Source organism: Anomalospiza imberbis, chromosome 13 (genome assembly GCF_031753505.1).
Source record: "Anomalospiza imberbis isolate Cuckoo-Finch-1a 21T00152 chromosome 13, ASM3175350v1, whole genome shotgun sequence".
NCBI classification, from domain to species: domain Eukaryota; kingdom Metazoa; phylum Chordata; class Aves; order Passeriformes; family Viduidae; genus Anomalospiza; species Anomalospiza imberbis.
In genome coordinates, this window is record NC_089693.1 from 10,110,539 (window position 1) to 10,132,157 (window position 21,619).

At 38.4% G+C, this 21,619-nt stretch overlaps 1 protein-coding gene and 1 long non-coding RNA gene across 5 annotated transcripts; one reads left to right on the plus strand and one right to left on the minus strand.

Annotated features, from left to right (window-relative positions):
• Window positions 1-105: 105 nt before the first annotated feature.
• Window positions 106-21,578, plus strand: USP8 (ubiquitin specific peptidase 8). 3 transcript variants are annotated; one of them, XM_068203847.1, is made up of 21 exons: window positions 106-381; window positions 3,343-3,421; window positions 4,914-5,084; window positions 5,727-5,871; window positions 6,348-6,433; window positions 8,974-9,118; window positions 9,768-9,825; window positions 10,552-10,696; window positions 10,958-11,120; window positions 12,265-12,409; window positions 12,602-12,795; window positions 13,917-14,534; window positions 15,752-15,841; window positions 16,469-16,549; window positions 16,928-17,190; window positions 17,828-18,040; window positions 18,486-18,696; window positions 19,033-19,269; window positions 19,766-19,908; window positions 20,278-20,410; window positions 20,629-21,578. In XM_068203847.1, the coding sequence occupies exons 3-21, from the start codon at window positions 4,981-4,983 to the stop codon at window positions 20,812-20,814; spliced, it is 3,360 nt and encodes a 1,119-aa protein (XP_068059948.1). In that variant the 5' UTR covers window positions 106-381; window positions 3,343-3,421; window positions 4,914-4,980; the 3' UTR covers window positions 20,815-21,578. The 3 variants fall into 3 exon arrangements, with proteins under 3 accessions (XP_068059948.1, XP_068059947.1, XP_068059949.1); XM_068203846.1 differs by lacking the exon at window positions 3,343-3,421; XM_068203848.1 differs by lacking the exons at window positions 3,343-3,421; window positions 15,752-15,841 and having other exon boundaries at window positions 107-381.
• Window positions 395-19,123, minus strand: LOC137481898 (uncharacterized). Of its 2 annotated transcripts, none has more exons than XR_011003750.1 (4): window positions 18,987-19,123; window positions 16,445-16,561; window positions 14,965-15,071; window positions 395-2,125 (listed from the first exon to the last, which is right to left on the minus strand). It is a non-coding gene; the product is annotated as an uncharacterized lncRNA (long non-coding RNA). The 2 variants fall into 2 exon arrangements; XR_011003749.1 differs by lacking the exon at window positions 395-2,125 and adding an exon at window positions 13,757-14,822.
• Window positions 21,579-21,619: the final 41 nt, after the last annotated feature.

A 21,619-nucleotide genomic window follows, 5' to 3' on the forward strand; every position in this document is an offset into this window, starting at 1 on the left:
TAACCAGGGCCGGCGGCTGGTGTTGGGCAAGGTCACCGCGTCCCCTTCCCCTCACACCGGCCCCGGAGCCACCCCAGCTCCGAGGCAGCTCCGCGGCGGGTGTGGGCCTGCGTCCCCCGCCCGCCCCAGCGCTGCCGCGCCCCGCAGGGCCCGCGGGACGGCGGCAGGGCCTCCCCACGGCCCGAGCCGGCCCCGCGGCACGGATAGGGCCGTGACAGTCCCCGCCCCCGCGGGGAGCGGAGGCCGGGCGGGAGGGAGGGAAGGAGGGACGCCGCCGAGTTCCGCCCTAGCAGCCATGGCCGCGTAGCGTCTCCTCGGCAGCCGCGCTCGGACATGGGCCTGCCCCGGGCCGGCGGGCGGAGGCAGCGAGTCCCCGCGGCGGTGAGTGCGCGGCCGGGGCGGCTCTGGGCCGGCGGGGAGCGAGGCCTGCGGGGCAGGGGGACTCCGGCAGTGACGGGAGGGGAGGGCGCCCTTGGAGGGATCCCCGGGCCCAGCCCCGCCGTGCGGGGGAGCGGCCCTCGAGGGGCTGCGGAGGAGCGGGGAGCCGGTCTGGGCCGCACGGGGAGAATCGGGCCTGGCCCGGAGGGGAGCCGGCGGTGTGACCTTGGGCAGCCCGCAGTCTCCCAGCCTTAGCCCGGCCGGGATGAGGAGCGAGCGGGGCTGCCGCCGAGCCCGAGAGCGGCCGGAGGAAGACGACAGGGAAGCGGCGCTTCCCAGAGTGCCGCACTCCTGCGGCCGGCGAGCTGCGGTGTCATGGAGATTGCCACAGCCCGGCCGGGCCGCCGCAGCGCTATTGACCGCCCGGTTAGAAACTTGAAGGAGTTCTCTGCCTCTCTGTCACCTCCCCGGCTTCTTATCACCTCTGCTGTTTGCCTACGCCTTGCAAATGTTCATTTATCTAAACAACAAGTGGAACTATTTGTGGTTTTACTTAGAATAACTTTAAAACTTCCTGCAGAAAATCCAGTGTATTTAAGAAACTTTATAGTGTCTTTCTCCCCCCTTGGTGTCAGTAAAATTGTTAGATGGTTGACTGTCAAAGGGTTTTCTCACTGCGTGGAGAGAGTCCTTGCGAGGCTTGGCAATGCAGGTTGGTGCAGGTTTCAGCAGGGTACGTGGCTGAGAGAGACCCGTGATGTGTTACTGCCCTGGTGACTGGTGGCAGCCAGAAGAATGGTGAAAGTTTGGGTACTCTGTGAGCATAATGAGCTTGCCATAAGAAGCTCCAATGGTTATAATCATCCTATGCACATTAGGTTACAGGACCAAGGCCTGTAGTATTTACAATAGCAGAGCCTGGAAGAGAGCTAGAGGACTCACAGAACTAAATATGCTGATTGATTGTGTAGTTCAGTCATTGAAAAATTCTGAGTTTCTAGACTCACACTGATAATCTTAACAAAACCAACTCTTGTGTACTAAGTGCAGACAGTAAAACTTAATTCTGAGAAAACTGAGTAACTTAATGCTCATGAGAAATCCAGTTCTCATTTGTTCAAGTCCTAGAGAGAAAAATAAGTGAATAATACTTTATTACATACCTGAATTGGTGATGCACATTACTTGTGTCAGTGTTTCAAAATGTGTTAGTTTGCATACTGCTTGCAGTGTAACTGCTTCAGTGCATCGTTCTTTCTGTAGTCATTCCACTTAAAGCTTACTCATATCCTTAGCAAAACTGTCATGATAATTAGATGTTGAAAAACCTGTTACCAACAGGTGTGTTTCCCTGTCAGGGTAAAACTATCCATTCTAAGTATGTCAAATGCCTATAATCATACAAGCATGACTTCGCTTGTGTTTTGGGATAGTGGCCTTGTTTTCAGCACTCATAGGTATGAAAAAGGAGCCAGAGATAATACTTCAGCTGGGGGTAGAAAAGATCTCAGGTTTTGAGTTTGATCTTAATTTTTAAGATAAAAGTTGACAAGTCTGAAATAAGTTGTTTCTTCTTCCTCATAGGGTTGACTAATAGTAGATTTAGCTATTACAACTTCTTCAATCCCTTGTAGTCATGGTTTTGTGATCCAGTTTTCTTTGATGTTGACTGGTTCCAAACTGTATTTGTGCACCTGGATTTTACTGGATTCCTCCACTGAGACTAGGCCAGTTAGGAATCTGGTATCTGCAAAAAATGGTGTTCAAAATCAGATGGCAATATTCATCAATGAAGGAATTGATTTGGACTCTGAAATTATAGTATTCTCAAAACTGAAGGAAATAAACCATGTTCATTTGAGTATGAGAAAAAATTAAGGTAATGCACATCTTAAAATTTAGTAGAAGCTTAAGCAATTTTAAGGGTCCTAATGAGCTAAGACCGAGCAGTCAACAATGGTCAGTCTGTAGTAACTAAAATCCATCTGGGGCATTTGTGATGCATAACCCTGAAAATGTTAGTTACAGATCCAAAATTAAGATTCTGTATAGAAAAATGTCTTAGAAACTGCAACTGAAATCTCATATCAACTTATGACATATGCTGTATGTATTTCAATTAAGTGTGTGGTTGAGAATTTGATTTTTTAAAATATTTAGAAAATGTTATTCCTTATCCATTCTTACTCATTTCACTGCAGCATATTGTATGAATTGTGCTGTGGGAGGTCAAAGGGTAATACCTCATTCATCAGATACTGTGGTTAGAAGCTCGTGTTTTAAAAAAGATACAGAAATTTCTTTTAATCAGAAAATAAAAGTTCAGCAGTGAACTTGCATGGCAGTTTAAAGACCTGCAGTTATAACTTAGTGACCATAGGAAAATGTGTAAAGACAATTTTTGTTTCAGGCCAAAGCTCAAAGGTTCTGCATTTTTATAGATGATGTTCCAGAAGATCTGCCCTTTTCAAGGTGTGTCAGCAACACTTGAGAATTTACTGACATCGTTAAATAGTTCATCTTCCACATGATCTTGAGCTTTTTTGCTCATATGTACCCAGCAGTCTAATGCTATGTGCATATCTTATTCAGACTGCATATTTAGTTACAATATTCTGTCAGAACACAACCAAATGCTGCCACTTAAGATTAAGAAAATACTGGTTATATAACAGAGCAAACATTGAAGATATATTTGGAAAGGACTTAAAAGCTTCAAAGGAAAAGTCTATTTACAGTTCCATGGAGAAAAAAAAAAGCCAGGTAAAGACATGCTCTGAAGGTAGAATGAGACAAGCAATACTAAAATCTTAATAAGAGTGAAGCCTCACTTTGAGGTTGCAAAAAGTATTTCTTTGTTTTAGGCTAACGGCTTTTATACTGGAAAGGTCTTCTTTGGGGCAGGGAGTGTCTGTTTTGTTTCTACTGCATGCAGCTCTAATGAATTATCTGCCTTGTTTTCAGCTCCTAAGTATCTCCCTGAATGTTACAATTGAATGTATGACACATCATATAGAAAAGACAATGTTTTAAGATGAGTGAGGTATGGGATATGTTTTTATTTCTATGTATTAACAACAGTATTTGAGGACTTCAGTACTTACTTTATAGAATTATCTGGAAATTAGTCTACTAAGAGAGGATTTTTAACAAATTTTTCAGTTTTAAAAAGCTGATACCTGGTTATCAAGGAAACTAGCAAGTACAGCATCTGTGTTCAAGCAGTAAGTTATTTTGCTAGATGTTGTTTAGTCTGACCTTGGCATACTAGACCTTAAACCAACGGTTTGTGTTAACTTAGTGTCTTTATTTGATAACCAGTTCCTAGACCAACAATAGTCAACCTAGCAATACTCTGTGCAGTAATACTTCCAGGAGTACAACAGCTATGAGCCTTGGGAAGGGATCTCATTCCCAGCTTAGCTTCTCATTCTTGACTGCACATGCCACCTCCTGCCCTTGCACAAGCTGTGTAGCCTTTCTGCTTCCTCAGCAGGCTGAATTGGCTCAATAAGAGGTTGGAGAAGTACCAGACCAGCATGAGAAAGAGGGAGGGAAACTGGGACTACCTCATTGAGTGGCAGTCAGCTACTGATCAGTTTGGTCAGGTGAGACTTCCCTCTGAGGCCACTGCCTGTTTTTTTTGGTCACACTTGATGCTGATCACGTTGAGAGTGAAAGAGAAATGCTCTACCTTCATCTTGTCAAAAACCATGTGGCTTTTCTCTACTAGGAAATAACTTACTTGCTGATATCATTTGAGTGTCTGTCTTGTAATGAGTTCCCCTTAAGTCTTTCAATATTGCTCACATCTTCATGTCTTACCTCTTGCTTGTGAGGGAGCTCAGTTCCTCCCCTGCTGCCCCCAAGGCTAAAATGGCTCACTGTGTACTAGATGCAAAGAGTTTTAGTTAGACTGTCTGCAGGAGACTTCGTGGACTTCCCTGTCTCAGATAACATGATGCAACAGTCCCTTGTGACCAAACTCTGCTTAACTATTTCATGGCTACCTGGAGAGCACTTTCAAATGAAAGCACAATGTCAATAGCACCAAGGAGTTGAAGACCTACAGAATGTCCAAGACATTTCAGTAGACTTTAATGGTAGCAGCCTTCCTGTTCTCAACTTATCTCTTAGCATGACATTAGAAGTCATTTTTCAAAGGGGGTAGTGTGTATTTGCAGGGTACAGAGGAGTCAGCTATTTTTTGATAGTATACTTGCTGGCATTTCAGTAGAATAAATTTGCTGAATGTGATGATTTTGAACATTCATGAGTCAGCATTTCTTAATATTTTATTTTTCTGTTAGCACCATATTGCTGCACATTCTTGATCAATTACCTGAAGTGACTTCAAATAATTCTGTCACTTTGGGAGGATTAATTAATGCTATTAATTGTTCAGATACTCTGTTTGCTAGCTCACGTAAGGTGAGATAAATTAGGTAATAAACCTACACAGGTAACTATAACTACTGTACTAAAAGTAAGTGGAATATAATTTGGCTCTTCCTACCCATTTTTTTCTCCTCCAGAAAAATACTGATAAAGACTTCTAAGAAGCTGTAACATCGTAGAAGGGACATAAGTAACAATATTAACATGCCTGCTGTGGCATCTGTACCTAAGGAGCTATACCTCTCTACTTCATTGAAAGATCTCAACAAGAAGACAGAAGTAAAACCTGAAAAGACCAGTACAAAAAGGTACATATGTTATAATTGACTTTGAATTAATACTTCAAATACAAAATTTGTTGTGGATCTAAATTTCCTTCATTTTTTCTGCTAGATACAAAATCTTCAATAGTCCTAGGTATGGCTCTCAACTGTCACATTGGATGTGCTTACTGCCTTCAGAAGGTCACTTGACATACTGCCAAAACATGACTTGGACAGAGCACAATGCCCATGAAAATCTGCATACTTAGAGGAAAGGCTACATAAATGCAAATCTGTCAAAATGATAAAACCTTTAGCAAGTGTCTGAATGCTTTGCCTCTAGCATTTTTAGACAATTGATGATTTAACTTTGTCTTACTATGACTTAGTTTTTCCTAGAAAAAAAGTTATTATTAGAAGGGAGGAGTATCTTTTCCCATATCTCACTATGGTATTTAATTATGGAAGACTTTAAATAAGGCTGGTAAACAAACTAGCAAAGATAAACATTATTTGGAGGAACATTATTGCAATTCATATTTAATGAAAGCTTTGTATGAAGGTGGTAAAATCAAATGCTTAATATATGGGTGAAGTCTGTAAACACTTAAGATGGCATCTTGTAATGAAAAGGTGTTTGGGGACAAGTCAACAATTATGTGCTCTACTCTTCTTCTTTGTTTTCAGTTATGTGCAGAGTGCCCTTAAGATTTTCAAGGCAGCAGAGGAAAGCAGACTGGACGGAGATGAAGAAAAAGCTTACATCCTATATATGAAATATGTGGCTGTTTATAACCTTATTAGAAAGAGACCTGATTTTAAGCAGCAGCAGGTATAAAAGCTTTCTGACTGATCTCTTCTGCATTGGTCAAAGTATGAGAAGTGTACAGAGAATTACACTAATGCACATTCAAAGATCACACTGATATTGAGTAAACTGTCTCACTTATGGTGCTATTTTTTCTTTCTTGTTTTTTGACAAGTCTGGTGTTAATTTTTTTTTCAGTTTTGTTTTTATGTATGTACTATACAAATTGTCAGATCTGTCAATATTTTTTCATGGAAAGGTATTCTTGTAATTTTTGCCAGACAGACTTTTTGGTGAAGTTGCCTTGTCTAGCCTTTATTTATTAGTGCCATAAAACAAAACTCATATTTGAATGGAAAATATTTTGATTCATACCAGTTCTTTTTTTGGCATTAATATCATTATAATATCAACTCTCCATACATTAGTGACTCTTGACATGCATAGAATTAGGCATTGTTAAACTGTATATTTATATGATGTGATGCTTGACATTTTAGGATTATTTTCATTCAATTCTGGGACCTACAAATTTAAAAAAAGCTCTTGATGAAGCTGAAATACTGTCAGACAGCCTTAAACTCAGGTATGTAACATATTTGATGGCTAAGACATTGTTCCTTATACCTCGAGCCTGTATCTGTGCCAAGTGCAGATTTTCATGCTATTTAGTAGTAAACAATTGCACTTCAGTAAACCATAGGTACCTGAAACTCTTGAGAGCTCAAATTTATTTCCAGAAGTCTCTTACTAAAGACAGTTTTCACTGCCATACACTCCAATAACTTGTCATTTTGTACACTGTTTGCTAATTCCTGGTAGCTTTGGTTTTTTGACAGTTTCTCCTAGTTTTGTTAATTGACTAATAAAAAGAAACCACAAGATCTGAAGTACATATACAGGAATGATCAATAGCAATTTCCTCCTCAATTTTTTAATCATAAGGTCATCTTAGCCCAAATATATTAATGGATGTTCCTAATAATCAAATGTGCTGAAAAGTCCCCCTAGTCTGGATGTCGCTTACACTAAGAAATGCCAAGTTTTGATTCTTTAGCCACACCTTTCCTCTGCCACTTGCAGATATGTGTATGGAATGCACAGTTCTGCCGGTATGTAAATGAGCAGATGCTAATGGGATTTTGGATACCTGATTGACAGCTGTCAAGTTATATCTTTGTGCCATAAGCCATGAAATTGTGTTAGTAAGAAGTTGTAAGGTAGGGTCTATCTTTAGGTGATATTTAGCACAGTAGTTCTTCTCTGCTTCTTGCATCCTTAGCGATTTTCTCACTCTTTTAACTCTCTCTGTCTGCAGTTGAGCACATTTCCCTTCACAAGTGTCATGTCCCACCCCCCTCCTCCCAAGTATTCTTGTGAAAGTGTATTTTATGCCCTCCAAATGCTAAATCTATAAAGTTAATTTAGTTGAACCACGAGTGTAGTTACATGTATGTAAAGAGTGACTTTGCAAAGATCTCATGACACTGTGTATGAAACAACTTTAGATTTTCTTTGTTTAGGTGAGTCTTACAATTAAATACAGCTACAAATTCACTCTAAGAGTAAACATTGATAGAATCAGAGAAACCGAAAATGTGGAGACTTGTTTAAACAACTTATGTCTTTTTATGAAACGAACAGAGTTTTAAAGTTGACCCAGTAACTTTTAACTACTCTGGCAAAATGTGTAAATATTTAAAGGTAACAGAAATGAAACATGACTCCTGTGTAACTACAGAAGTAGTTTCAAGGAAATTATTTGTATAATTTCTTCCCCAGGCCAACAAATAGTTGGAATGTTAATTGTTAACTAAAGTAGAGCTGCTGAAACCTGTATAGGGGCAGGAATGCTTACATGAATGACCACTATGTGCTTCAGAAGTGGAAATAGGAAATTAATGGGTAAATATGTCATACTGACCAATTTAAAATCTGAAATATGCTTTAGTGTCATTAACTCCAAGTGGGAACAAAATGCTCAGTTCTAACTCACAATGCCTGTGCCAAATCAAGAAGCCTGTTTAAAAATAAAAGTACAGACTTGTTGCCTCCTTCCTTTTAGTGGGCAACTAGTGCAGTAGACTTGGAGGTGGAATTTGATTGAATATTCTAGGTTAGTAGCACAGTACTTTTAAACTGAAATACAGCTGTATTGTCCTTGTTATTTTAACCCTAATTACACAACATCTGGTTAAAATGAGCACTTACTAACACAGTTCTGAGTTCATGTTTTACTTCCTGGTTCAGTCATCCAAATTGTTAGGTCAAACATTCTTTTTTGTTTTATGATACTAGTAACCCTTAAACTTCTCAGATATATTAAATGTCAGTGAATACTATTGAACAATGATGTGACTGTACAAACCTCCAGTGGGTGATCTGAAAACTGTAGTTTGGAGATCACTGGCTTACAATACCATGATTGTCCTTCCAGTGGTAAAAGGCTGGGAGGGTAATTTTCAAATCTGAGGCTTTATGGAAAGGACAGCTGTATGCAAGACCTCATCTCCCAAAACTCCTGAGTGAACACAGTGCTTGCATTGGCTTCCCTGTAGGCCCAGTGTTTGAAACAGGCACCAGGCACACAGGTGAGCACATCACGGAGTCAGCTTACATTCTGAAGGTGATTACTGTATAAGTAGTTCTGATCCAACTTCCCAGAAAAAGCAAATTTAGATAACTGAGCTAACTTACTCTTCACTGGCTCCATTGCAAATGAAGTAAAATACCTGGGATGACTGTTATAATATATTGGAGTTTACATGTAAGTCACCAGTATCTACCCTTTTCTGTGGAAAGTGAAAAACATTCAGAGATACTGTAACTAAGCATGATCCCAGGTTTAAAGAAAAAATAGCTTTACAATCAGTGGCTATGTAATAGGACTCAAACCAAGATTTAACCGTAAAAAAACAAACCCAAAAGTGGGAAAAATAAGACCGCATAGTTAGGAAGCAAAATGGAATTTGTTGGAATAAAAAAAACTGTCAATACTTTAACTTTTTAAAGTTCTAAATACTTCTTTTAAAATTTTTGACTGAAGACTTAGTGATTTTGATATAAATAATACAATGTTAGCCAAAACCACAATATGGAAAAAAAGGCACTTTTTTCCCCTAATAGATACGAGGAAGCTGAAGTTCGGAAAAAACTTGAAGAGAGGGACAGACAAGAGCTGCAAAAAAAGCAAGATCCAAAAGATGATGGAAAGAGCTCAGCCAAAAACTCCTCAGAAAGTGCTGTGGATTCCAAAGGAAAAAGCCAAAGGGTAAGTGAAGATGTTTACAAACTCTAATTCAATCTGAATGTATAGTTTCAATCTAGAATTTGGTCTCTGCTTCTACTAGTAGCTATTTCCAGTTCAGAATCAAGATGGGTTTTTTTTTAATTAATTTACACTCTCCATAAACCTTCTTTGACATTTCTTTGGAATACATGAAGTCCTAGCAGCCTCCAAGTCTTGTATAAGATAGACTGAGCTTTATGGTTAAGTCACATTCTGTTTTATGCTAGAATTACTGCAAGAATCACATGCAAGAAACCCAAGGTAATGGTGACAAACTGATATTAAGGATAACATGTCTCCATTTTAGGGGAAGGTTGACTTTCTAGCAGTAGTGTGGAGACACTAATTAACACTTCATTCTCAACAAATACTTCAAGAATTTCTTCTGGTAGATGATGGTGTCCTAGGCTGTATTACCTTTTTAACTGTTTTCTGTCTAGGCAGGGCAGCAACCTCAGTATCTTTTGCGTACATTTGTCAGGACATCTTCAGAAGCAGCTCCCTTGTGCTGTGTTTGTTCCTGTGGCCTAACTGTCTGACAAGTTTGCTTCAGGCTCTGTGAGAGTCATTCTCTGTTGGCCGCCTTAGTTCTGAGTATTACATGCTAAACTTTTTTTATCCCTTTATACAGATTAATGGTGAGACAAAGCATTCACTGGAAAGAAAAGATCAGTCTGATTGCCTGAGTGGTAAGAGATGCAATGCTCACACAAATGTGAAAAAGGTTTCTGTATGACTGTGCACTAATCACCTCACAGCTGCAGTTCTTCTCAGGAGTTATTTCACAGTTAAAATATTTTGATGAAATTCTAGTATCCTCCATTTCAGTTAAAAAAATCAGTAATTAATTAAGCTATGTCTTAAAGCCTTCATTACTTCTCATAAACTTAGAGATCTGTAGTTAGTTTTTCAACTGTTCAGTAATTGAAGTTGAACTAGTCCTGAAGTGATCAGGTTAGAAAGAAAAACAGCTGGACTGCTGATAGGCAAGGATAAATATGACAGTTTACTCAGTTAAATACAAAATTTTTCCTTTCCCCTTACAAACTTCTGCTTTTTGTTCTTTTGATGAGTATGTGGAAATGTTTTCTAGAGTTCTTAAGAGGAATATCTGCAGCATGTAGTTCATAAATGCTTGCCTATATAGCTTGATTTAAATGTGACTACAATAAGTTAAACTTGTTTATCACTGAAATACTCAGTATTGTCTAATCTAACAGATCAAGTGCTGATCACTACAGCAGTGGGAGCAAAAGGTCCACTCTGTAATGTCTCACCTCCATGATTCTGTGGGACTTCTTAGTTCTGTTTCATCTGTTTGTAGTCTTGATTGCACCAGTCAGATACCATAGCCATTCATAGCCATCTTCATTTATAATGTAGCTTCTTACATGTAATTGCCTCTCTCCTTCAAGGAGCAGTCACACCCGAGAAACTGTTTGCAATGATGTCAGACAAAAATACTGAATTGCTTATAATGGATGCTCGAAAATCAAAGGATTATCAGGAATCCTGTATTCCAAAATCCATCAGCGTCCCAGAAGAAGCTATCCATCCTGGGTAAGACATGATGTTCAATGAGAGTGAAATATTTCATTTTCAAAAAAAAGTACATGCATTTAAAGCTTGTATACCTAGTGTCAGAATCCCTGCTGTGTACCAGTGGGTGAGATGTATCTGTACAGCTCTGTTCTTGCATGTACTGACTTCAACACAGTGCATATTTATTTTATCCAAGCACATAAACATCTATGGATTATATATTGTTGGACAAAATGTTACTTGTACATGAGTCTTTGAATGCATGTTAATACATTTCAGAGATACTGCTTATCTGATTGAAGCTAGACTCCCAGAGGAGTCTAGGGATCCATGGAAGAGGAGAGGACAGTTTCATTATGTTATACTGCTAGACTGGTTTAGTTCTGCTGAAGACTTAAAGCTGGGAACAACTCTACAGAGTCTGAAAGATGCACTTTTTAAGGTTGGCAAATTTAATCTTTTAATTAATTAATTAATTCGTCTTAGTAAATAAGGTCTTGAAGCACTTACATTATGTGTATATGGAGGCTTTAATGACACTTGGTTGAGTTTTCTATAGCAGAAGTATAGTTTGAAGTTTGACACTGTACTCTAGTAGAAGACAGTATAATTTATTAAACAGGTAAACAGCAGAATGATTCAACCCACTTCCTCAACAAGCAGCTCATCAACTTAAGAGTTCTTTGCTGACAGAGTTATTTGGGAAAGTATTTTTAGTCTTGTTTCCCAGGAACAGTCACTCTCTCTCCTGTATTAGCAACAGTAATTCCTTATCCCTGGAAACTGGTTGGCCACCTACTTTGCAGTCCGGTCAGCCAGGTACTTCCTACAGTGGAGGGGCTGCAATGAAGGAAGCTCCAGAAATATTTTCAGCACAGTTAACTTTTCTGCATTTTTGAATATAACTTCTAGGTAAACATTAATTTAAATTTGAGTTTCATCAGTGTAGGAAGCTTATAGACTCCACAGTGAGCAGATGCCCAACATTTTCGAGTCAAACTCTCTGTGGCTGTGTTGTCCCTCCTCTGTACAGTGGTGGCTCTTGTGAAGGACTGCAAATCTGTTACCTTGACATTCAGGACTGGGGTTCAGAGATAGTTCAGCAGTTCTCCCTCTTAATTGTTTTACAGACTGTTCTCTAAACTGTGTCTTGTTCATCTGATAATACTGAGGAGGGCAATCTGAACCCGGAACTCTCAAGGGGTTTCAGAAAGTCAACTGTTATGCTTTCTAAATCACTAATCCCTTAGCAAACATACCAGATAAGAAACTGAAGCAAATACTGTAATAAAAATACTTTTCTGTGTGGAGGATTGTTATGTGAAGTAGCAGTAAGTGGTTCTTTCTGTACTGGAAATGTTCACACCCTGTTGTAGGCAGAGCCAGGAACTCAACTGTGCTGGGCATTCTCTAAACACAGAAAGGATCCCTATTTTTGCAACCTGTAATTCTTGTTTAAAAATCTAAAAAAAAAAACAATCTCTCAATTTAATGACTAGGCACAGGAATTTCAACAACACTATTAAGCTGTAAAAGTTCACTTGCTATTTTTAAATCAATTAACATTAAACTTTATTTCCATACAGTGGGAAAGCAAAACCATCCTGCAGAATGAACCTTTAATTCTAGAGGGAGGTTATGAAAACTGGCTCCTTTGTTTTCCCCAGTATACAACAAATGCTAGAGTAACTCCACCCCAGCATGGCAGGACTGAAGCAGTGACTGTTTCTTGTAAGTATAAAGGATAACACCCAACCAAGTATTTGTAGTTACTGAATGAGTCTTTCATTCATTCAGATGTATTTAGGAAAGTCTTGTTCTATCTAAAAACTAAATTTTGAGTTGGAATGAGGGGTTTATTTTGCTTCTGTGGTTTTGTTTTGAGATTTCTCTTATGGTTCCTTCCCGTCCCCTCTCCTGCAGTGGATTTTACATATCCATCTCTGGAAGAGCCAGCTCCCGTGCCACCTGTTGTTGCTGAAAACGAAGAAATGGGAGATAATTTGGAAGAGAGACTAAAATCACTTAACAGACCAAATGTACAAGATGCTGCTGTTCCAAAATCTGACAGTTCCTTTGTAGTTAATCCCATGTCAATTACAAGAAGTATCCCTGAGGTAAGCTTTTTGACCTGTTGCTTTTTTTCAGTTAGTATATGATTAATGTGTTAGAGACCCCTCACACCCAGAACTCTGAATGCACAAGTAAACATACTCAATACATTTGTTTACGCCTTGTACACGAGTATATTGGTACAGAGACTCTTGGTGGTTTGTGAAGCTGTGGTAACTGATCTACAGAATTCTGTGAAACTAAATACACTTAACAGAATAGCAGAAGTTTTCATAAATGTCTTTATGTGAGCATGTGAGAAATTCAAAGTCAGCAATTGATCACTAATTCAGAAAGTTCATAAGTAGTCTTTCTAGTTAAAGCACATAGGATAAAATACAGAGAGGACAGTTAAGCCATGGCTTACCTTGGCTATTCCACGGGTCTGATTTCCAGCCACTGTATCTTCATTCAAATAATAAAACATTTAGGTGTTTTGTCACTCTGGGCCCAGTAGTGAAAGTACAGGAATTTGTTTCTTCCTTTCATGTGAATAAGACTTCATAAAAACACTTTTGTAGAGTTCTTACAGTAAAATAATACTTTCCTTAGGAGACAAGGCTAAAAGCCCTTCAGTTTCAGCCTTCTAGACGCAGCCTTGAATATAGATTTCATTCAAGAGACCCTATACTGTAAAATTTAGAGACCTTATTTCTGTTTGTCTCTGAACCAGATGCGCTTTTATTTATTCAGAACAGTCACTCCAGTATCAAAAACAACTTACTGGCAACAGCTGAGCATAACACATTCTTAAATACCCTTCCCATCAAGCAGATCTGCCTTCATGTACTTTGTCACATGACTGAGAGAGCCAAGCCCAAATTAGGCTGCCTGATTGCCCTAAAATTTTCACCTTTGACAGCTCAAAAATAGAGGGTTGTGGTAATTAGTGCAGAATGCTGTCCTGATGATTCTTTAGCACTTATTAGTTCACACCTGGAATGAATACCTAATTTTACTAACAAGCAGTTTGAATGAAAAGATTTAATGAAATTGAAAGATCTCTCTCTCTCTGGCAGAAGTCAACTTGATATCATCTTTATTCTGTTACAAATCTCACTTAGGAAGAGCTTAGTAAAGAGAGTAGCAATAGTTGTAGTGAATTGTTCTACACTCTGTGTTACAGGTGGATCGTTCTAAAAAGCCTTCACTAAAAATCCTTGGTGATAACAGAGCAAAACCTTCAAGTACAATCAGTGACAGCCACTGTGGTGAGAGTGGAAGAATAGTTCCAGACCGCTCCACAAAGCCCGTGCATGATGGAAGGAGCACTCTGACAGATGAGGAAAAAAGTCGGGTCCATGCAGAAACCGCTGCTTTGTTAGAGAAAAACAGACGGGAAAAGGAACTGCGAGAGAGGCAACAGCAGGAACAGAAAGAGAGGCTCAAGAGAGAAAAAGAAGAACAAGAACGAAAAGAAAAAGAACAAGAACAAAAGGCAAAAGAAGAACAGAAGGAAAAGGAACACAAAGAAAAGCTACAGCAATCAAAAGAGGACAGAGAGCAGAAGGAGAGGGATGAACAAATAAAAAGAGAGCAGGAGGAAAAGGAACAAGAAAGAGCACATAGAGAAGCAGTAGAAGCAAAAAAACAAAATAAAAATGAACCAGAAAACATAGGTGCAAAAAGGATTGAGATTGACAAAATATCCATGGATGAAAGAGAAAAGGGAACTCGAACACCAGAAACACAGAAACGGGCACTGAGTGATGCATCTCAGACTTTTGTGACTGCTCCAAGCAAGGTTAGTGAAAAAGAAAATCATCATCAAATGTGAAGTAGTTATGCACTTAAATAATTCTGAATAGTTTAGTTTTCATCTAGCAATTTAAAATACATAATTGGATGTTTATTTAGACCACATTTTACATAAAAGTAGAGGAGAGAGTTAAAACCAAGACACAAATGGATTTTTTTCCCAAGACAAGCTTGTTTCTTTCTTGTAAGCAGGCAGCATGAAATCCCCACGGGATAATAAAACTTCCCACTCACATGGAGCTAGAAGGGATGATGGTTCATAGACTGCAACCCTCTGTTTCAAAAATAGAAGCCTGGTGGTATTTTATCTCTTGTACCAGCTAGGTACTGTACTATGTACTTACAACACAATGTATCATAAGAAACCCTTTAGTGCCCCCAGGTGTAGAAACACTGAAAGAACAGGATTTTGTTACCTGGCACAGGAAGCAAAGCAACATCCTCCTCTAGGATTTTTGCTGAAAACAGTCCAGAAGGGGCTTAGCGGGGAGGGAGGAGTGTCACAGTTCTTTCTTTCCTCATTCTTGAAAAAAATTTCAAAATTTCTCAATGTACAAATCATCTGATCATAAAACATGAGCCAGTTGCAAAGCTAACAATGGAACAGATGTCTTTAAAACCATTTCTCAAGAACTTGAATTGGGATATTTTTCTCTGCTTTTGTAATTGCAGTTTGTTTTGATCATATTCTGGTGTTTGTTTAATCCAAATGCACAAGAAAGCAAAAATAAATCTTCCGGTGCAAATTTAGCACAGTCATTCCTGAGCTTTTGACTGACAGAACAACTTCACATAATCCCAAAATGATGGCTTATGATCAACCAAATTCATGTTGGTTTCACAGTTTGCCTTTACCATGGAGAGGTTTGATAAGTGAGGAGTGAAACGGAAAAAAGCCTGAAGTTTGACAACAAATTATAAATCCCACAACTTTTAGGGTAGAAAGTAGTGTAGGTGGAAGTTCTGTACTTTATTTCTGAGCTGTTTAAACTACAGAACAAATTATAATACAACATTCAGTTTCAAAACCTATACCAGTGAATTGCCTATAGTATGTAGAAGGAATAAAAATTACCTGTTTTAACCACTTTGTTGTGGTACATGTATTTAACAACCAAAAAAAAAAGTATGACTCTGCTTTATCAGCATTCTTTACTGACATGCCAGATGAAAATTGAAGCCTTGTTTTAAAATCTTTTGCAGCAGATGGGGGTTAAAGGACAACCAGACAGTGAAGCTCAAAAGCCAGGACCCCTTAGAGAGGATTCTGAACAAGATACTGAAAGACTTAAAGTAAATACAAATGTATTGTATGTAGCCAAAATAATCAAGCACAGATGCTTTATGATTATTATATTATGTTAAACTCCATTTCATTTCAATTTTTAAAGTCATCATCTTAAGAAAAGACTACGCCATGGTCACAGTGTTTGTTTCCTTTTTTTCATTTGTCATATTCATATGAAAAATACTTGAAACTTCCATTAGAAGTCTTGATGTATTTCTGGTGGCACTTTTAACAAGCATCCTCCATGCATTTGTCATCTCATGCATACACCTTCAAGTGCTACTTTAAGAGGGAGAAAAGCTTAGCCTTATGTGTTTAACAGAAGCACATACTCCTACCATTTCTGATTCTTCAGGGGAAAAATTGAGTTTTGTGACTTTCATGAGACTAAATGGTTGGATTGTTTTTTTGTTTTTTTGGAATGTGTCAACAAATGTTTTGTTTAGATTCCAATATTTTTGTTTAGATGGAGCAGTAGAAAATTACCATTACAATACATTTTATTTCTATCTGTAATCAAGGATTTATTGTACTGTTTGCACTGAATCATTTAACTCCATAGAGAAGTCACAGGCAGCTTGTTGCGCTGCATAGGTAACTGTACATACCTTTCTTTTCTCTTTGTTCATTAGTCCCAGCGGGAGCCATTAATAAGAGCACGAAGTGAGGAAATGGGAAGGATAGTCCCAGGGCTGCCTGCAGGTTGGGTAAAGGTAACTCCTCTCCTGAAATGAAAATCAAACTGTTTTGTGTAGTTTTGTCCTGTATTTCAGTTGTGTCTTACTTCTAAGTTAGATCTTGTTTCATGTTTGTTACTCACCTTTAACTTACACACAGTTACTTTCTGAATTTTAATATTATTTGTAATGGGAATAGGACAGTTCATCTGCTGTTCATTTTTGCTGTTTAATAGGCATTTTGGTGGAAGTTCTCCCTTCTACTAAATTTAATCCATTGAATGTTGAGGCGAGTCACAACTTAATATCCCAATGTCTGAAAAACTCATGCTGTTCTTACAGTAATTTATTAATAGGTAAGTTAATGATGGATTTTCACTTGTGCTTGAAACTATTTGGTTTTTTTCCCCCAAGTTCCTGGATGACATCACTGGAACCTATCGTTACTATCACTCACCAACAAATACTGTTCAGATGTACCCACCAGAAATGGCTCCTCCAGCCACTCCTCCGTCAACCCCTCCCACTCGGAAAGCCAAGCCAAAGGTGACTGCTGAGCGGGAGAGAGAGCACTCCAAGCTGAAGCGCTCCTACTCATCCCCAGATATAACCCAAGCCATTCAGGAGGAAGACAAGAAAAGAATTCCTGTAACTCCTGCAGTCAATCGAGACAATAAGTATGTTTGTTTGATAAGTTAGATCACAACCCAGGCAGTATGACAGCACAAAAGACTTTCTTTGTGTTTAACCAACTGAAATTCATTACTATTTTCTAAGTGGGTTTGAAAGGATGCAAGAGTAATAGACTGAAATTTCATTGCTAGAAGTTCAATGTATAGAGCAGTTCTCTTTGAGAAATCAATATAATAGTTCTGTATTAGCAGGAATGTCAGAGGTCACAGTTAATTGGATGACAGTTAATTGGATGATTATTAATTGGATGACAGTTGCTTTTTAAGTTCTGTTATTTGTATTAACATACTAAAAGACAATGTTTTGACAGTTTGTGAAATGCAAGTTTTCAGATTTTAAACAGTATTAAACAGCTAGGTCTTCTTCATCTGTGAATTAAAGAAATAAAGGGAAGAATATAAATCTCACAACTGATGGTGCCTAAAACTCAGCCTCATTATAGGCCAGTGTATATGGATTTCTCACTGTTGCATTGGCTGGTTTTGAATACCCTAAATGATGGTATTTGGTGCCAGGATGGTCCAGTCCCTGTGGGTGGTGGGGTGAGGTGTGGTGTCTGTTGGTTTATGTGAACAATTTTGTCCAGTCTGAGACTCCTAAAATATAATTTCTTGCTTATAGACCTGCCTGTTACACTAAAGCAGAAATTTCCAGGCTCTCTGCATCGCAGATTCGAAATCTTAATCCTGTGTTTGGGGGATCGGGACCAGCTCTGACAGGACTTCGTAATCTAGGGAACACTTGCTACATGAATTCCATATTACAGTGTCTGTGCAATGCACCTCACCTGGCTGAGTATTTCAACAGAAACTTGTATCAAGCTGATATTAACAGGTAACAATCTCTCATCTGCCTTTATACTTGCCAATTCAAGATCACTTAGTGGGGCTGTTTGGTTTTTTTAAGTAGGAGGCAAGTGGTAACTTTAGGCGCCTTGGCAATTTCAAAATTCATGTGTGTCACTAAATAGGTTTTACTGGACAGTGATAATTAAATTATGGTCACCACGTTCATAAAATACATGTGTACTAGAGTCTCTTAAAACTAAACTGAATATTTAAACAGTTCACAAAACATGCTGAAAACAGCTATACCTTCTGTCTAGAATATGGAACCAAATTACAGGGCTGACATAGATGAAAATTTAACTCAGTCTAACAGCCAGTTTTCCTTTGTCTAAAGAAATTACTTTAAAATTGGGGTCATGTCTTGAATTAAAAACAATACTAAAACCCAGTTATTTGAATGGCTCAGGCTGCTTTTGTCTCTTATTTTATAGGTCAAATTTCCTGGGGCATAAAGGTGAGGTGGCTGAAGAGTTTGGTGTAATAATGAAGGCTTTATGGGCAGGACAGTATAAATATATCAGTCCAAAAGACTTCAAAATTACAATTGGGAAGATTAATGACCAATTTTCAGGATATAGCCAACAAGACTCCCAAGAATTGCTTCTCTTTCTAATGGATGGCTTGCATGAAGACCTAAATAAAGTAAGCAATACACTTAAAACAAATTATATATCAGTCAGATAATCAAGAGAAATAAATTTTTAAAATACTTTCTTATTCTGTAAGGTGATTATATGACTGCAACCCTGTATAGAAAGAAATACGATTATTCAGAATTAAAGAAGGAATTCTGAAGTAGAAGGTATAAGGTAGTGGAGGGAGTCACAGAAGAAGCCTCACTAGACAAGAACTGGATGGCTACAGTGACATGTTTAAATATTCTTGTGAATATTCAATCATATGCTTGCCTATAGATGAGACTTCTTACTTACACATATGTTAATATATTGCTGTGGTATTTAAACTTCTGCTATCCAGGCTGACAACAGGAAAAGATACAAGGAAGAAAATAATGATCACCTTGATGACTCAAGTGCAGCAGAAATAGCCTGGCACAAACACAAACAGCTCAACGAGTCCATTATTGTGGCACTCTTCCAAGGCCAGTTCAAATCCACCGTGCAGTGTCTGACGTGTCACAAGAGGTCCCGAACCTTCGAGGCTTTCATGTATCTATCATTACCACTCGCATCCTCCAGCAAATGCACTCTGCAGGTATGGGGAACTGGAGAGAAACAGCTCCTGGAGTGCATTCCTCTGGCACTTCATTATGATGCTACTTCTGCTCACCCTCTGCGTGAAGGGGTTGGTCAGCATTCTGCTTAATTTGCATTGACCTGAAACATGAACAGATCTGAATCTGCATTTTTAAAAATTCTTCTAAAGTTTAAAGAAATAGGTTATCCCTTAAAAGTTTTAAATTAGAAGCAGGATGGAAATACTGAAGCTGCAATAGCAGCATGTATATTACTTGCTTTGGTAGGTCACAATGTAAGTATTCTGTGTTTTTAAACAAAACATTCTATATTTTGAAGGACGCTGATTAATATCTGCAGTAAAACTTGCTTCCACATATAGATTTAAGTCACTTTTCCTCAGTGAAATGTAGGATGCAGATAAATGATGCAGGTTAACAACCAAATGGGAAACAAAAATTTTTTTTATACTTCCATAAACGCCTACCGTTCACAATCTCTGTATTTTGTTTTAGGAATGCCTTAGATTATTCTCCAAAGAAGAAAAGCTCACTGATAACAATAGATTTTACTGTAGTCATTGCAAAACTCGAAGGGATTCTTTGAAAAAAATAGAAATTTGGAAATTACCACCTGTTCTTCTTGTGCACTTGAAACGGTAAGGAAATGCTGTTTGGAGAATATTAATTAGGATGAAATGACCAGGCTTTGATGGAGAACTGGACTGTTCCACGGCAACAGCTGAGCATTTTTACTTAGAGAAGGTCACAGATACATTAGTAATTGTAATGTTGCAAGAATTTGATTTTCATCTGATGCTTCTTTTATAAGGCTGTAATTCCCAAGGCACTTTCACAAGTGACCTCTTGTTATTTTTGCTAAGAAACACATGAGGAAATGTTAACAGAACTGGGGGCTTCAGTTGAGATCACATCCTGGTTAAAAACAGGGAAAACAAACATGCTTAATGAAATGGAATAGCTTGTGAACAACCTGTAACTTTTCATTATGCTTTTTAATTCTCTAGATTTTCCTACGATGGAAGATGGAAACAAAAACTTCAAACTTCAGTAGATTTTCCACTGGAAACTCTTGACCTCTCTCAGTATGTCATTGGTCCAAAGACTTCCTTGAAGAGATACAATCTGTTCTCAGTATCGGTGAGTAACCATGTCACATTTCAAAATCCAGCTGCACTTTATGACAGGACTCAGGGTGGCCTCTGTGATTCAGCCAGGCTGCATTGTAGTTGCAGATTAAGTTGCATTCTAAAAAGAACAATTGGGATGTAGTAAAATTCTCATGTTCTAGATTATTTCCCTAACTAGGGAAGAAATGGCAGCTCTGAAGGCCACTAATCCTTGCCTTACATTCACAGAATCATTACGGTGGGCTGGACGGGGGGCACTACACAGCCTACTGCAAAAATGCTTCAAAACAGCGCTGGTTTAAGTTTGATGACCATGAAGTGTCTGAGATCTCGGCGTCCTCGGTGAAGTCCTCAGCTGCTTACATTCTCTTTTATACTTCCTATGAACAGCGAGCAGTAGATATGGCCACGTAAAGGAATGTGGCTTAAGGAAACTGGTTTTCTCTCTTCAAGAGCAAAGTAGGCCTGGGAATGCATATAAATATGCAAAAAGTACAGCAGACATAGTCACTGGAGGAGTGGGAGGAGCAGGGTGTCTGCCAGCAGGGCTCACTCGGGCCATAGCAGTGCTTAACAATCAGAGACCGATGGGTAACGCTTGTGGTCATACTGCCATCTGTGAAACCATTTACAAGCATACTTGCATTAATGTTTATTTTTAAAAGAACTATATTTTTAGTCTGCTCCAAAATTAAATTCTAGCTTAGTCATCTGAAATCTATTAACAAGTAGTTTAAAATGTCTTAAAATCCCAAGGCATATCCTGATTTATTTTTTTCTTTCACTGTTAATGGCCTTTTCACATTTCTAACCTTAAGCTTGACTCTACTGTGAATACTCTAGAACGATGTAAACAGGTAGGAATGTAAGTGTACATATTGATTGCATACTTGCACATCAGAATTATGTATATAATAAAATGTTGTCCTTTTTGTGAGAATCTCTAAACCTCAGAGGATTGCATTTATTTGCCAGCTCTAAATAATTGCAACACTACTTAATAAAAAAAGCAGAGCTGTATTATTTTTTCTGTTAGCTTTTGTCAATATTTGTGCACTTCAGAGTTATTCTAAACAAACAAGATTTTCCTTTTTAATTTTTTAATATAAATTTTCATGTACACATGCATTAAAAACCTTAATGAAGAAATTATTTAAAAATATATCCTGTTAAATGTATGTTTGGGTTTGGTTTTTCATTCTGTTATGTAATGATCAAG